The following is a 14611-nucleotide window of genomic DNA, read 5'->3' as shown; positions in this document are numbered from 1 at the left end:
TCTTAACAATGGGAATCATGGCAGAAAGACGGTCTGCTCCTGCTGTCAAAAATCACCTACCTGACTTTTAGAACATGAAAAACTCACATTGGCATGGTTGTTGACCATATAGATGTTGCAACCCTTACCTGTATTACGATGTATGCTTCTCCAAAATCCAAGAGAATATCCAAGAAAAACATTTCTACAGCCACTTTTGTCAAGGGCATTCTAGTCATTTTGAGTAGGCTGAAAGTAGGCCATCTGCGCGTGTCCGGAAGTACTAAAATTTGCCCTGTAGCAGGACCAGAGACTCAATGGTAGGAATTTGAATACCCCACAAATATAAATTTCCATGATAAATAATTTAACTAAGACAATATTGCATCATATCAGCAGTTAACTCATCATAATCGTCATGTATTATCTAGTACATGAATAACAGATCACGTTATCTCCATTTCCCAGGCTTGAGTTTTTCTATTTACTTAATCTACTCAGTAGGTAGGTAGGTAGTCCCATAGCAAAATTTGCCCGTCAAAAGGAAGGAAATGGCGTTTTAGAGGGTCAATTTTTCAAATTTTCCCGGGGGAGCATGCCCCTGGACCCCCCTAGGATGGTCGCGCCTCCGGCGCGACGGGTAGCGCCGAGGTTCTGTCAGTAAAGTTCGCCCCCCCCCATGCGAAATTTGCTGCCGCCACCTCTGATAGTCTTTTAGGGCGGTAAGTGCAGTGGGCAATCCACTGTTTTTAGGGCAATTGGTATTGGGAGGTGGAGCCCATCCCTCTCTTTCCACTGCCTTCCACTTCCCAAACCAAAGTCAGATGCCCAGTTTTTTGTATACCTGGGTTTAAAATGCCAAACAACATGACTCTACTGAGTACATACATGCAAGTGAGCTTTATAAAATCCTCCAAATCAGGGCGACCACACGAAGCTTCCCTAAACATCAGTAATTAAACAAATGACCTGTTTAAGAGACTCTATGATACAGATATATTCAGATGTAACAACTCCCACAATGCTAAAATATGTAAATATACAAAAGACCGCTTTGTCATAAGAAAAAATGCCGAAACTCATAATTAGCCCCACTCGATTGTAATACAATATCAATGATTTAGGCTAGCTCTTATTGTTCTAGAAATTAGGATGCCAATTTCATTCTATATTAATAATCTGCATAATACTAAGTTGATACTTGTTTAAGTAATTAGGATGATAAGTTTGGTTCTTCTTCTTTTTTTGCCATACATTGTACCGTGTACAATCGTTGCGCAATAAAGTTCTTCTGTACGCCCACCTACATGTACAAGTACCTACAGCTGGGATGTGTGCATGCCACTCACCTTGATATCAGGGATGGTGATACGAGACAGCGGATCCTTGTCCAACATCTTCTGTAGCAGTTCCTTTAGACCCAAACTCAGATCATACCTGTATAGATGGTACAATACTTTTATACTCAACATCATTTCAAATGTTCAGACCCAAACTCACATCATACCTGTATTTAGATGGTACAATACTTTTATACTCAACAGCATTTCAAATGTTCCAACCCAAACTCACATCATACCTGTACAGATGGTCCAATACTTCTATACTGAATATCATCAAATGTTCCGACCCAAACTCACATCATACCTGTATAGATGGTACAATACTTTTATACTCAACATCATTTCAAATGTTCCGACCCAAACTCACGTCATACCTGTATAGATGGTACAATACTTTTATACTCAACATCATTTCAAATGTTCAGACCCAAACTCACATCATACCTGTATTTAGATGGTACAATACTTTATACTCAACATCATTTCAAATGTTCAGACCCAAACTCACATCATACCTGTATTTAGATGGTACAATACTTTTATACTCAACATCATTTCAAATGTTCCGACCCAAACTCACATCATACCTGTATAGATGGTACAATACTTTTATACTCAACAGCATTTCAAATGTTCCGACCCAAACTCACATCATACCTGTACAGATGGTCCAACACTTTTATAATACATGGTGCTTCCGCAAACTTAAAACCACCACAAAAGGCATTTTTCCCGCTACCGCAAAATCTAATCCCCGTGAACTCAAATGCATTTACAGTAATTGCAACAGCAATGTTAGCAGTAGCCCCTATAGCTGCAGTACAAAGTAAACTCTTCAGTTTTGTCCTAAAGAAAATGACAGATGGTAATCAAATGCCGGCTCTGGAAAAACTTATTATATGGTGCCCCTTAGTGAATAAAGAAGAGTGTTGTGATACTGACCCGTTAGGGAAGGAGAGGTCCTGACTCCTGATCTTGGTGTGAAGTGCAAGGATGGAGCTGTCTTCAAATGGACACTGCAACGTGCACAAGTTAGAAAATAGTCATCAGACAATCTGGAGTGCATATTTCTAGTGCTAAAATCCACATTAATTTGTGGCCACCCATAGCCTAGGTTATACTCATCACAAACAATTACTAACTACATGCAAATCTTGTAATAAACTTTTCTCTCCTGTAATGTAAAGTTAGTGTGTACTTACATGGCCATACACAAAACAGTACAGAGTGACTCCCAATGCCCAGACATCCAGACCCTGGAAACAAAAACACATCTGATTCATATCATGCTGAAACTGCTCATGTCACCAAATTCAATATTTCATTCAACGTTTGTACAAAATATACATCCAGTCATATATCCTATATCACACCAAGTTACAAATCATACTTTCGTCAATTTTGATTTACAAAAGTCATGAAACTAGGTACAGAACTGACTGCTTTGTTTATTATATCATGAATGATGTCATGCAGAATTAACTTGATTACACTGGTCTGGTGGACACAAAGAAAACTGGACAAAACAGAAAGCTTTACAGAAACACAGAAAATACATTTTAAAAAAAACAGCCGGGGGCAAACCTCTGTTTGGAGAGTGTTGTAACCACCTTGAAGGAGATAAGTGTTAGCAACTACACCACACTTCACTAGTGTCATCCCAATGTCTTTTCATATGCATATTGAGCATGTTATTCAGTTGATTGTAGTTTTCTTGGCAATGCTTATACCTACCTTTCCACTGTACTTGTCAGTAGACTCTGGAATATAACAAGAAAAACATTCACCAATTGAAACTAAAGAGCAATGATACATATTAAACATTATCTAAACTAATGCAGTGACTCTTAAGTAATGTCCTGTATTATCTGGGTCATATTCACATGCATGTCCTAAGATGAATTATGTGAAGAAAAAAACAGATTTCAATACATCATAACTGACTAAGTACTATAATATGTATCAGGTACGATCCTTAATGCCTCTGAAATGCTAGAGGCGAGTAGAACAGTTTCGCTTCCGGGATTTGAACCCGTAACCTACTAAGTATTGTGCCGGACCTGGTTAGCCAAGCTAACAATACCAAGCACACAACCGATTCGGTTGGCGGTTCTTGAACCCCACTGTTACACCTCTCCTGTAAGCATCTGAGTTTCCCTTATGCCATACTCACCCGAGCAAGGACACATTGCTATGCAAAATGCGCCAGGAAATTTGGCATCTTCAAATCAATGACATCAATTCCATTTAATCTAAATTTCTAACAATAATACATGAAGTACATGTAGAATACAACACGGTGTATTCCGTATTACCCGAGGTATCAGCCCGACCCACGGGAGTGCTGGGACCGAGGGTGATGCGGAATACACCGTGTTGTATTTTATCTATGTCATACCCATCTAAGAAAACCCCTGTTTTGATGCGAAATGCGCCAGAAGTTGAACAAATTTGGTGCCCTCGAACAAGAAGTGTTGTAACAGTAATGTTCCAACGTCTGAATCAGGTATTCGAACATTCGATGGCGCCGCACTCGGCCCGTTCGAAACAGTTCGATTTATTCGAATGGAGCCTGTGTGATACGCCTTTCGAACCGGTCTGATACGGAAGTTATGGCCCGGTCTGGAACACCCGTATCGAACGTTTTTGCGTCACAGGTATGATATAGATTCAAATTATGTTATGAAAGGCTGTGTAGTAACAGTAGAATCCCATATGATAACCCAATTTATCACCTGGTCTGGAACACCTGACAATGAAAAAATGTAGCTGTCACAACAGTGAGAACTGTTGGCTTACCTGAGAGTGTTTCTGGTGCCATGAAGGCAGGTGTGCCCACACTACTGGACATCATGGCGTCTACCCCATCATACTCATTACTCACACCAAAATCTGCAATCTGGTGGGAACAACACAAGTTACAGTCTCAGTCTAGATCATATACAACACATGTTACAATCTCAGTCTAGATCATATACAACACATGTTACAATCTCAGTCTAGATCATATACAACACATGTTACAATCTCAGTCTAGATCATATACAACACATGTTACAATCTCAGTCTAGATCATATACAACACATGTTACAATCTCAGTCTAGATCATATACAACACATGTTACAATCTCAGTCTAGATTATATACAACACATGTTACAATCTCAGTCTAGATCATATACAACACATGTTACAATCTCAGTCTAGATCATATACAACACATGTTACAATCTCAGTCTAGATTATATACAACACATGTTACAATCTCAGTCTAGATCATATACAACACATGTTACAATCTCAGGATCAATGTATAATAACTGTGGCAATAAAAATTATTGTCAATATGGCGATGGTTTTAAAGAACATTCTAACATGAAATGCAGTGTACTTAAAACTGTCATTAATTATGCAATTAAGACCTTGATATGCATGATTAGCATTTAATAATGTAAGGTATCTGTAAAGCTATCTACATTCCAAATATCATGAAGATCTGTCAATCCATACCCGAGTTATTCCCCACTACAGGGATGATGCAACTGCACATGCCTGGGGAAAAATTCCTGACATGCCTGCAAGATTTTGACATGCGGCCCAAATGACCCTGTCGGGAACTCCAAATCCTTGCAAACTACAATCAAACTTGCAATAGGCAGTGTTCATTATCTACGGGACCGGAAATTGTGTGGCTGTGGCTGCTTTGGACAGGTGGCCGCTATAGACTATTTCTTAACGCTTGGGTCAATGGGAAAAATCCAAGGGACCAACAAAAAGTGACCGTAGTGGCCAGGTGGTTGCTATGCAAAGGTTTGACTGTATACACACATGTACACAACAGAAATTACAACCTCTGTCCTAGCCTCTATATGGAAAATTAGTGCAAGTTGGGTGCTGAGTGGCTTGTGGTAAATAAAAGCAAGCTCGTTATTAACAAGAAAGCTCAATAGACACTAAGTCAACAAACTTTAAGGTGGTTTACCAGAGTAGGCGTGTAAGCTCACCTTGACATGTCCATCATCACCCAACAACAGGTTGGAAGGTTTGATGTCTCCATGGACTATCTTCTGATATTGCACTGAAGCAGACAATACACATTTTACACATCAAAATCACAATTATCAAATTATAGTGTGCTTTAAGCTCGAAACAGCCTTTTGCATGTCAAGTCAACATTTCTATTAGACTGCATGATCTTTGCTGCAAATTATTTAAAGTAGCTTATTTTAACAATGACAGCGTCATATATACACTCAGGATAGACAGAAGGTAACTGTATTCCGGGACCCATAGCCTTTTTAGGCCATAGGCATGCCCGTAGCCAGGGGGGGTTCGGGGGGTGCGGACGCGGGCTCGAAGGTCCGCTTTTTTCTCGAAGGTCCGTTTTTTCAATGCACAATACTTTTAAAAGGCGGACTAATTTGTATTTCCAACGGGTCTAGAATCCTAGAAAAAATGCTCACATTATCATAATGTTAGTAAAGATGAACCCTGCGGTTTAGTTAGTTCTTCCTGAGTCCGGCGCGTGCTACTGATATGTACAAAACCCGGCCCGCGCGAGGCGGGGCGCGGCACGCCTTAGAAAGACAATTTTCACGCCATCACCCTTGTTGAACTCCAGCTTCGGCCCTCCCGCACGGTCCAGCTTCGGCCCGCACTGATTCCAGCTCGAAGCTGGACTCTGGTGCGGGCTGGAGCTGTGACGTGCGGGCCGGAGCTGGAATCAAAGCGGGCCGGAGCTGGAATCAAAGCGGGCCGGACCTGGACCGTGCGGCCTGAGCTAGAGTTTAACGGGGGTGGCAATGAAAGTGGCTGACCGCAGTCAAAAACGTCACGCCTGGCTGTTGCTATGGTAAAAGGCGCCCGGAAGTCTTATTTGGCGGACTTTGGATGACACCGCCGACACAAGTTAAGATAAGCTATAGAACTGTAGTTAATTGATAAATGTAGATGCCATACTTTTTATCTTGTACAATTGTTGTGCAACAGATGTATACACAGTGATAGAGCCTGCTGATTGGCACGATGTAGTTTCACCCATTTCTAAGAGGAAAAACATTTCAAGTACAAGAGCGTTGTAAAGCTTTTAGTTTTCGTGTCTGTTGTCGTATACAAATTGAATGGGGTATCAGGGCCAGTTAAAAGTTCGGAGAAGTGATGACGTGCCATTTCATACATGTACCCAATCTTTCGTTTTCGTCGAATAAATTAATGTCTGAAGCAGTTGTGTGAGCGTCTCTGATTTTTTCTTTGAAAATGTCTCAAAAACGCAGGAAATGCCATTTCAGAGAGTTAAATTTTCAAAATTTTCCGGGGGAGCATGCCCCCGGACCCCCCTAGGAAACTCGCGCCTTCGGCGCTCGCCTCGCGCCTTTGGCGCTCGTTGGTCCGCCAAAGAGTGAAACGAACCCCCCCAGGCAAAATCCTGGCTACGGGCATGATAGGGGCATTGTTGTTATCCACTGTGTCTCCTTCTACTGCCTCTTAGTAGAGTCTTACCTCCCACCAAAGCTTAGTGATTGAAATCCTGACACTGTCAGTAAGAAAATGACCACTGAGACTTTTGAGCTGCAAAATTTTTTTAATGTCATACACCATTTCTCAAATTCAGGTTCTCATTTTTACACCTAGATGCATGACGCAAGGAAAGTCGTGTTAAGTACCTTTCCCAAACAAGTATGGTTGCAGTATTTGAACTAGGGCTGGGTACCGGTACAGATTATTCAGGTCCAGTTCCGGTTCAGGTCCAGAGGATCAGGTCCAGGTCCGGACTTGAACCTGGACCTGATTTAGTATAACTCATACCAATGGTTCATTTAACTACAAAGAAATCTGTTTGGTGGATTATTAGACTAAAAGTGTTGTTTTAAAATCCTACAACGCTAACTGCACCTGACAGTGTACAATTGACTGTAAAACTTGGTAGAAATGACTATAAATTCTACTCTACTTCACTCTTGTTATTTTCTTCCACTTGCAAGCTTCAAAACGTGTTAATGCCTGATCAAATAATCTGTTAATTTCCTAATAGGTCCAAAATCAGGTCCACCTAGTTTTTTCAGGTCCGGTTTTTCTGGACCGGTCCAATGAGAAAAGCCCTAATTTGAACCCAGGACCTCAAATACCCTGCAGTTACCCTACACAAAGCCCACAAATGAAAAAAGAATTCACCAACATTCAAGTTCAACTTGAAGGATCTAAACTTGACAACAAAAACTGTCTAGACTTGTACTTACAATACTCCAGTCCCAGAACCACATCACGGAAATATTCCCTGGCCTGGTCTTCAGACAGAGGGTTGTTGGTGGGCACCTCTATTACAGGACTGGAAACAACATCGACTTGCAGTTATTGTCAAGTCATGTACATATTTGTCTAAACAACAAACATCTATGCCAAATAGTACATTATTCTCCAAAATGGCATTTCCAATTCGAAATGATGCTGTCCAATTCAAATAAAGTCACTGTCAATAAACACACACGTCAGGTCATTTAGATACAAACTTTATAGTCATCATCTTATATAGGACTGTTCCATGGAAGACAACACAATCATAATTTAATAATTAGGGATCAAAGATTGGTAAATTCAATCATTTCAAGGAAACCTACAAATTGACAAGATTCTGGACTTACCCCTTTTCAACAAGTTCAAACACTGTGAAAAGAAACAAAGAAAATTAGTATGTAATGTATCAAGTTACAATAAAGCTCCATCACATGTATTACTTGACAAGTGATTTACACATTGTACATGGAGACCAGACATACATGTACATGTGAATAGTTCTTTACCTCTTACAAATACAGCTGGCTAGAAATATCATCTGTCTCCAAACCATATTCACTACAGTTTGTGTACATAAATGCCTGATACTTACCCAGGTAAAGGTAGTCATCTTGTGGGTCATCTAACACCTGCACAAGTAAGAGAAATTCATATTTTATATAAAAACATAAAATTTTATTAGTAAGGGTGAACAGACAACTAGTCTATAGTGACTTCCTGCATTCCTCACTATAAAATACGATAATTATAACTCTACATTTTACATCTTCAATTAACATTGGTTGTATCACACATATCATTAAAAGAGGTGCAATAATTCAATGTTTAAACTAAGACTGTTATCACAATAAATAAAAACACCTTGCTTCGTTGCTTAGGTGCAATGTATCAGGATTCTAGATAAATTTGTTAGGCCACTGTGAGTGAGTTATTTGATTTTATGGATCACAATGTCATCTTCTGGAGACCCAAAACTAATGGAAGATGGTATAAACAAGGAAAAAAATCAGCAGCAAAAAACAAGCCTAAAATTTCAAACCTACAGGAATGCACAGGTGATTACAAAAATTGGGCCACAAAACATGCATTACGGTGTATCAAACAAACAAGAAGTCTTTATTTGTGTATCAAAGGACTCCGAGGTACAATGTAGAGTCGATTCCGAGTCACCAAGAGGGTTTTGAAATAATATTTGTAATAAGTTTGAACTATTCTAAGCAAAAGAATATTTCAGTCACTGAAGTTCTAAATTGTTCAAACAATGGAAAATGAAAGTTTGAACATGTTTGAACCTATCTAAACTCGGCACAAAAAGTTTGGAATATCAACTTTGGCTGGTCATATTTCCGTTGTTTCTACATCAATTTCAATTTGTTATATATCAATAGAAAGCGTGTATGATTTTCTTTCACATGGTATCAAACTTGTTATGATTATAAATTTGTGGAACGAGCACCAGGGCTGCTTACGTCAGTGGGTCACGAAAAAAAAGTGCCAAAATTTCCCTTTTTGTGTTAAATACTGTATCATACTGTTGATATGGGTGTGGGTGTCAAGGGTTCAATCTATTCATTTTCACATAATCTTTGGTACACAGAACACCCAAGTTTATGTTTAACATTTGAGTAGAGTATATGTGTTCCTTTTGGCTGTTCGATGACCGAATCGAGGTGTGGAGGCTGCAAGGAGAATGTCACGCTGACTGTCACGCGGATAGTTGTTTGGGGGCAGTGTCATGGTGTGGTGCATCATATACGGTATGGCTGGCACAGGAAAACTAAGGTTCACTATCATCCCAGACAACCTCAATACTGTGAGATACGGGGACACTAGTCTCCATTCAGTCGCAATGTCATCGTCAGCGTGTGTGTGGGACCAAATGCAACGTCCACACAGAGCAAGGACCATTGCAGACTGTGTGCATGGCCGTGTAATCTTGCAGAATTCGGCCCCATATTGCAGGGGTATTATAAGACATTGCGACTGAATACTGACTGTATCTCACAGTATTGAGGTTGTCTGGGATGATAGTGAACCTTAGTTTTCCTGTGCCAGCCATACCGTATATGATGCACCACACCATGACACTGCCCCCAAACAACTATCCGCGTGACAGTCAGCGTGACATTCTCCTTGCAGCCTCCACACCTCCATTTGGTCATCGAACAGCCAAAAGGAACACATATACTCTACTCAAATGTTAAACATAAACTTGGGTGTTCTGTGTACCAAAGATTATGTGAAAATGGATAGATTGAACCCTTGACACCCGCACCCATATCAACAGTATGATACAGTATTTAACACAAAAAGGGAAATTTGGGCACTTTTTTTTCGTGACCCACTGACGTAAGCAGCCTTGGTGCTCGTTCCACAAATTTATAATCATAACAAGTTTGATACCATATGAAAGAAAATCATACACGCTTTCTATTGATATATAACACATTGAAATTGATGCAGAACCAACGGAAATATGACCAGCCAAACTTGATATTCCAAACTTTTTGTGCAGAGTTTATATATGTTGGAAACATTGGGAAATCAATGGTACAAATATCTCTTTATTTAGAACAATTTAGAAACATTTATGTGTTTTTGTTATTGTTGGAACATGTGATCATAATTTTATGTTCCAACAATTTGCGTCATTTTTTTCCTCCATAAAAACTTTTATTACGCCAATAAACAAAGCTGCTAAGATGGGCCTTCCCGGCTGATGCATTTTTGTCCATGTCTCCACAGACACATGAACAATTTGTGACAAGCTGTCAGACAGACACAATTTCCTGTACTTGGCAGGGATGTGTCAATTGCCCTCTTCCAAGCCCACTGACCCAGTTTCATCATTTTGTTTCACTGTTCAAACATATGATTACAAAAGATGAATCTATGTTGGAACAGTTTAGAAAGTAACAGAAATAATGGATTTGATGTTAGAAATGTTTCTAACATGTACGAACACTATAGAAAATATTTAGAACATCACACAGATCTTATAAATAGTCCTAAACAGTTACTTATCACATTTAGAATGTTATAAAGATTTTCAAAATGTTGGAACAAAAGGCAAGACTGACCCTCTTGGTAATGTGGAATCAACTCTATATGTAGATTGCAATGATAAAAAAGGTAGGTCCTTTAGTTCTTCCTCCTTCTAATCTAAGCCCTTCTCAAACCTTCTAAGTGGTTCATGATAATAACCATTTCCCTTCAGATCAGAAAACCCAGAAGCAGCTGAGTCACAGACATTAGTGGCCTGACCCACTTTAAGTCCGCTCAACTCCTCTAACATTTCTTTTCATGTTGTAAAAGTACTGAGTGCAAGCCGGTCCTGGGATCTTGCTCACAAACTGTCTACATGTACATTTTATATGTCATCATGCACCCAGTAAATAATGAAACATGTTTGAACGACCACCAAACCCAGTACTAAGTCTTATAAACCCTCCGCCTAACTCCAATAATGTTTTGGGGTTATTCTTTTCAGAGTATTGTAATCAGATACCTGCCTCTTCTTGGTCTGGGGAATGCGTTCTATAATCATTTATAAAATGCACAATTAGACAAGCAGATTAGTGTGGTCCAAATTCGTCTATTAATTGTGAGAGTGACTAGAGTCCTTACTTCCTTCAGGTGAACAATGTTGGGGTGATGGAGATTTTTAAGAATGGCGATCTTGTCTATTGTGAGAGTGACTAGTAAGACTAAGAGTCCTTACCTCCTTCAGGTGAACAATGTTGGGGTGATGGAGTTTATTAAGAATGGCGATCTTGTCTATTGTGAGAGTGACTAGAGTCCTTACCTCCTTCAGGTGAACAATGTTGGGATGATGGAGATTTTTAAGAATGGCGATCTTGTCTATTGTGAGAGTGAGTCTAGAGTCCTTACCTCCTTCAGGTGAACAATGTTGGGGTGATGGAGATTTTTAAGAATGGCGATCTTGTCTATTGTGAGAGTGACTAGAGTCCTTACCTCCTTCAGGTGAACAATGTTGGGGTGATGGAGTTTATTAAGAATGGCGATCTTGTCTATTGTGAGAGTGACTAGAGTCCTTACCTCCTTCAGGTGAACAATGTTGGGGTGATGGAGATTTTTAAGAATGGCGATCTTGTCTATTGTGAGAGTGACTAGAGTCCTTACCTCCTTCAGGTGAACAATGTTGGGGTGATGGAGTTTATTAAGAATGGCGATCTTGTCTATTGTGAGAGTGATTATAAGAGTCCTTACCTCCTTCAGGTGAACAATGTTGGGATGATGGAGATTTTTAAGAATGGCGATCTCGTCTATTGTGAGAGTGACTAGAGTCCTTACCTCCTTCAGATGAACAATGTTGGGGTGATGGAGATTTTTAAGAATGGCGATCTTGTCTATTGTGAGAGTGAGTCTAGAGTCCTTACCTCCTTCAGGTGAACAATGTTGGGGTGATGGAGATTTTTAAGAATGGCGATCTTGTCTATTGTGAGAGTGAGTCTAGAGTCCTTACCTCCTTCAGGTGAACAATGTTGGGATGATGGAGATTTTTAAGAATGGCGATCTCGTCTATTGTGAGAGTGACTAGAGTCCTTACCTCCTCAGATGAACAATGTTGGGGTGATGGAGATTTTTAAGAATGGCGATCTTGTCTATTGTGAGAGTGACTAGAGTCCTTACCTCCTTCAGGTGAACAATGTTGGGATGATGGAGATTTTTAAGAATGGCGATCTTGTCTATTGTGAGAGTGATTATAAGAGTCCGTACCTCCTTCAGGTGAACAATGTTGGGATGATGGAGATTTTTAAGAATGGCGATCTTGTCTATTGTGAGAGTGATTATAAGAGTCCTTACCTCCTTCAGGTGAACAATGTTGGGATGATGGAGATTTTTAAGAATGGCGATCTTGTCTATTGTGAGAGTGAGTCTAGAGTCCTTACCTCCTTCAGGTGAACAATGTTGGGGTGATGGAGATTTTTAAGAATGGCGATCTTGTCTATTGTGAGAGTGACTAGAGTCCTTACCTCCTTCAGGTGAACAATGTTGGGATGATGGAGATTTTTAAGAATGGTGATCTTGTCTATTGTGAGAGTGACTAGAGTCCTTACCTCCTTCAGGTGAACAATGTTGGGATGATGGAGATTTTTAAGAATGGTGATCTTGTCTATTGTGAGAGTGACTAGAGTCCTTACCTCCTTCAGGTGAACAATGTTGGGATGATGGAGATTTTTAAGAATGGCGATCTTGTCTATTGTGAGACTGACTAGTAAGAGTTCTTACCTCCTTCAGATGAACAATGTTGGGGTGATGGAGTTTTTTAAGAATGGCGATCTCCTTGTAGATCTGCTGTAGCCCCCTGCTGGCTGTGGCGGCTCCAGACCGGCCCCCGGCACCGCGGGTAGGAGGGCGTCCTGAGCACACAGATGAATTCATTGGTCAACAATTGCACAAGGTACAATGTACGGCATTTATTCTGAGCCAATAACAACTGATAGCTTTACAGACAATTATAGTAGTACGAGGCTAAAATATAGAACAACAAAATATTATCGATAACAGTACAGTTATGTATTGAGTGATCTGGTCTCGCAAATGGAATACAGTATTCAGAAACTGACCTACATAGACGGATATATGATTTGAACATGATAACAGTATATGGAAAATATTGTTCTATGTACTCAGAGAGATGTGTGTTTTGGTTCTAATATTCTTAAACAATAAGAGGCTCCACAATAACTTTGGAATTCCACTTTTCCCATTTTGAAATGTGCTTATATTTTCAATATAAAAGCACTTGGTGAAAAGTCTTTACATATGATTGACAAGTATGATGTACAGTTGTGAAATATGATAATAACTTTCATGAATATTCATTTTGAAAATTTTCTTCCTGCAGGAATTTCTGCAGGAATTCCTGCAGGAAGCGTTTTTCCTGCAGGAATTTCTGCAGGAAAAACTTTTTCCTGCAGGAATTCCTGCAGAAATTTCCTGCAGGACAAAGGTAAATTCCTGCAGGAAGAATGTTTTCTGCAGGAATTTCTGCAGGAATTTCTGCAGAAATGACCTTAAAATTAATATCTAAAGCAATGACTGGAAGAGTTCTGTATGCATTTGATTTTGTTTTGAAACTGTGCCAATTTCATTAGCTGTTTTAGCCTTGACTTTCAATGTCTAAAATAGATATATATTGGAGGCATTGTTTATTGTTTCATTTTCCTAGTTTTATTGATTATGTTGCCGGAGATGCCTGAGGCATTAGAAAAAAAAAACTGCCCTATGAATTAACTTGTCTTTAACAAAATGCCTGTCCTGCAATGGTTACTCATATTTTTTCAGAGGTACTCATATTTTTCAGAGGTACGGAAGCTGTGGCAATTACTATTAGTTACCTCTTCTATTTTTTCTTTAACCTCAATACTGACGTTTTATGAGTATATAAGCCAATTTGAGTGCCCAAGAACTATCCATTTAGCATCCATAAGCTAAGTAAAAACATTTAAAGGATCAGAAGTCAGCAAAGAAATGGATCTACATTATTTTTTGTGGTACCTCCATTAGCACCTGTACCATGCATAAGATAGAGTTTAAGCACTGAAATTGCCAATATGCATGCATGCTGACGAAATTGCTACCGCAGCAAGAGGATGATGGTTTCTACATGTTTTTGGGTAATATTCGGTGAGGCAGCAATCGCCATCTACCCACAGTTCCTATGATACTGATCACAAAATTAGTACCTTATTCTCAGTTTGACGCAGAACCAGACGGACAAACCACCCTGGCATGGAACGTTGTGACGATAGCATCTGTCACGAATAGGACTTTCCTTACTTAGAACAAGATTTCCCTTTAGAAAACTGAAAGGCATCTTCTCTGATTGGCTGACAGCTGGTTTGTGGCGAAGCCCAAAGTAACCGAAAAGCTAACGTAAGCAAGCAGAGGGACCAGACATTTGCCAGAAGGAGTATGTAATGGGAGTTGTTCCCTCTGCATAGGAGTATGCGGTGTTGAAAATGATGAAA

The 14611-nt window shown here is 39.7% G+C and overlaps 1 protein-coding gene across 1 annotated transcript in view; it reads right to left on the bottom strand.

Annotated features, from left to right (window-relative positions):
- LOC118408988 (calcium/calmodulin-dependent protein kinase kinase 2-like) overlaps nt 1–14611 on the bottom strand; it is a gene marked incomplete in the record, with an annotated part of 34066 nt that overhangs the window by 3015 nt on the left and 16440 nt on the right. The window contains 10 exon segments of the mRNA XM_035809853.1: nt 1329–1416; nt 2265–2338; nt 2525–2578; nt 3057–3082; nt 4122–4221; nt 5327–5400; nt 7559–7647; nt 7961–7982; nt 8206–8242; nt 12867–12997. Coding sequence (XP_035665746.1) covers nt 1329–1416; nt 2265–2338; nt 2525–2578; nt 3057–3082; nt 4122–4221; nt 5327–5400; nt 7559–7647; nt 7961–7982; nt 8206–8242; nt 12867–12997 — 695 coding nt within the window.

The sequence above is a fragment of the Branchiostoma floridae genome, unplaced genomic scaffold (assembly GCF_000003815.2).
Source record: "Branchiostoma floridae strain S238N-H82 unplaced genomic scaffold, Bfl_VNyyK Sc7u5tJ_72, whole genome shotgun sequence".
NCBI classification, from domain to species: domain Eukaryota; kingdom Metazoa; phylum Chordata; class Leptocardii; order Amphioxiformes; family Branchiostomatidae; genus Branchiostoma; species Branchiostoma floridae.
Note: the sequence above shows the minus strand (reverse complement) of the source record. Positions and strands in the feature narration are given on the sequence as shown.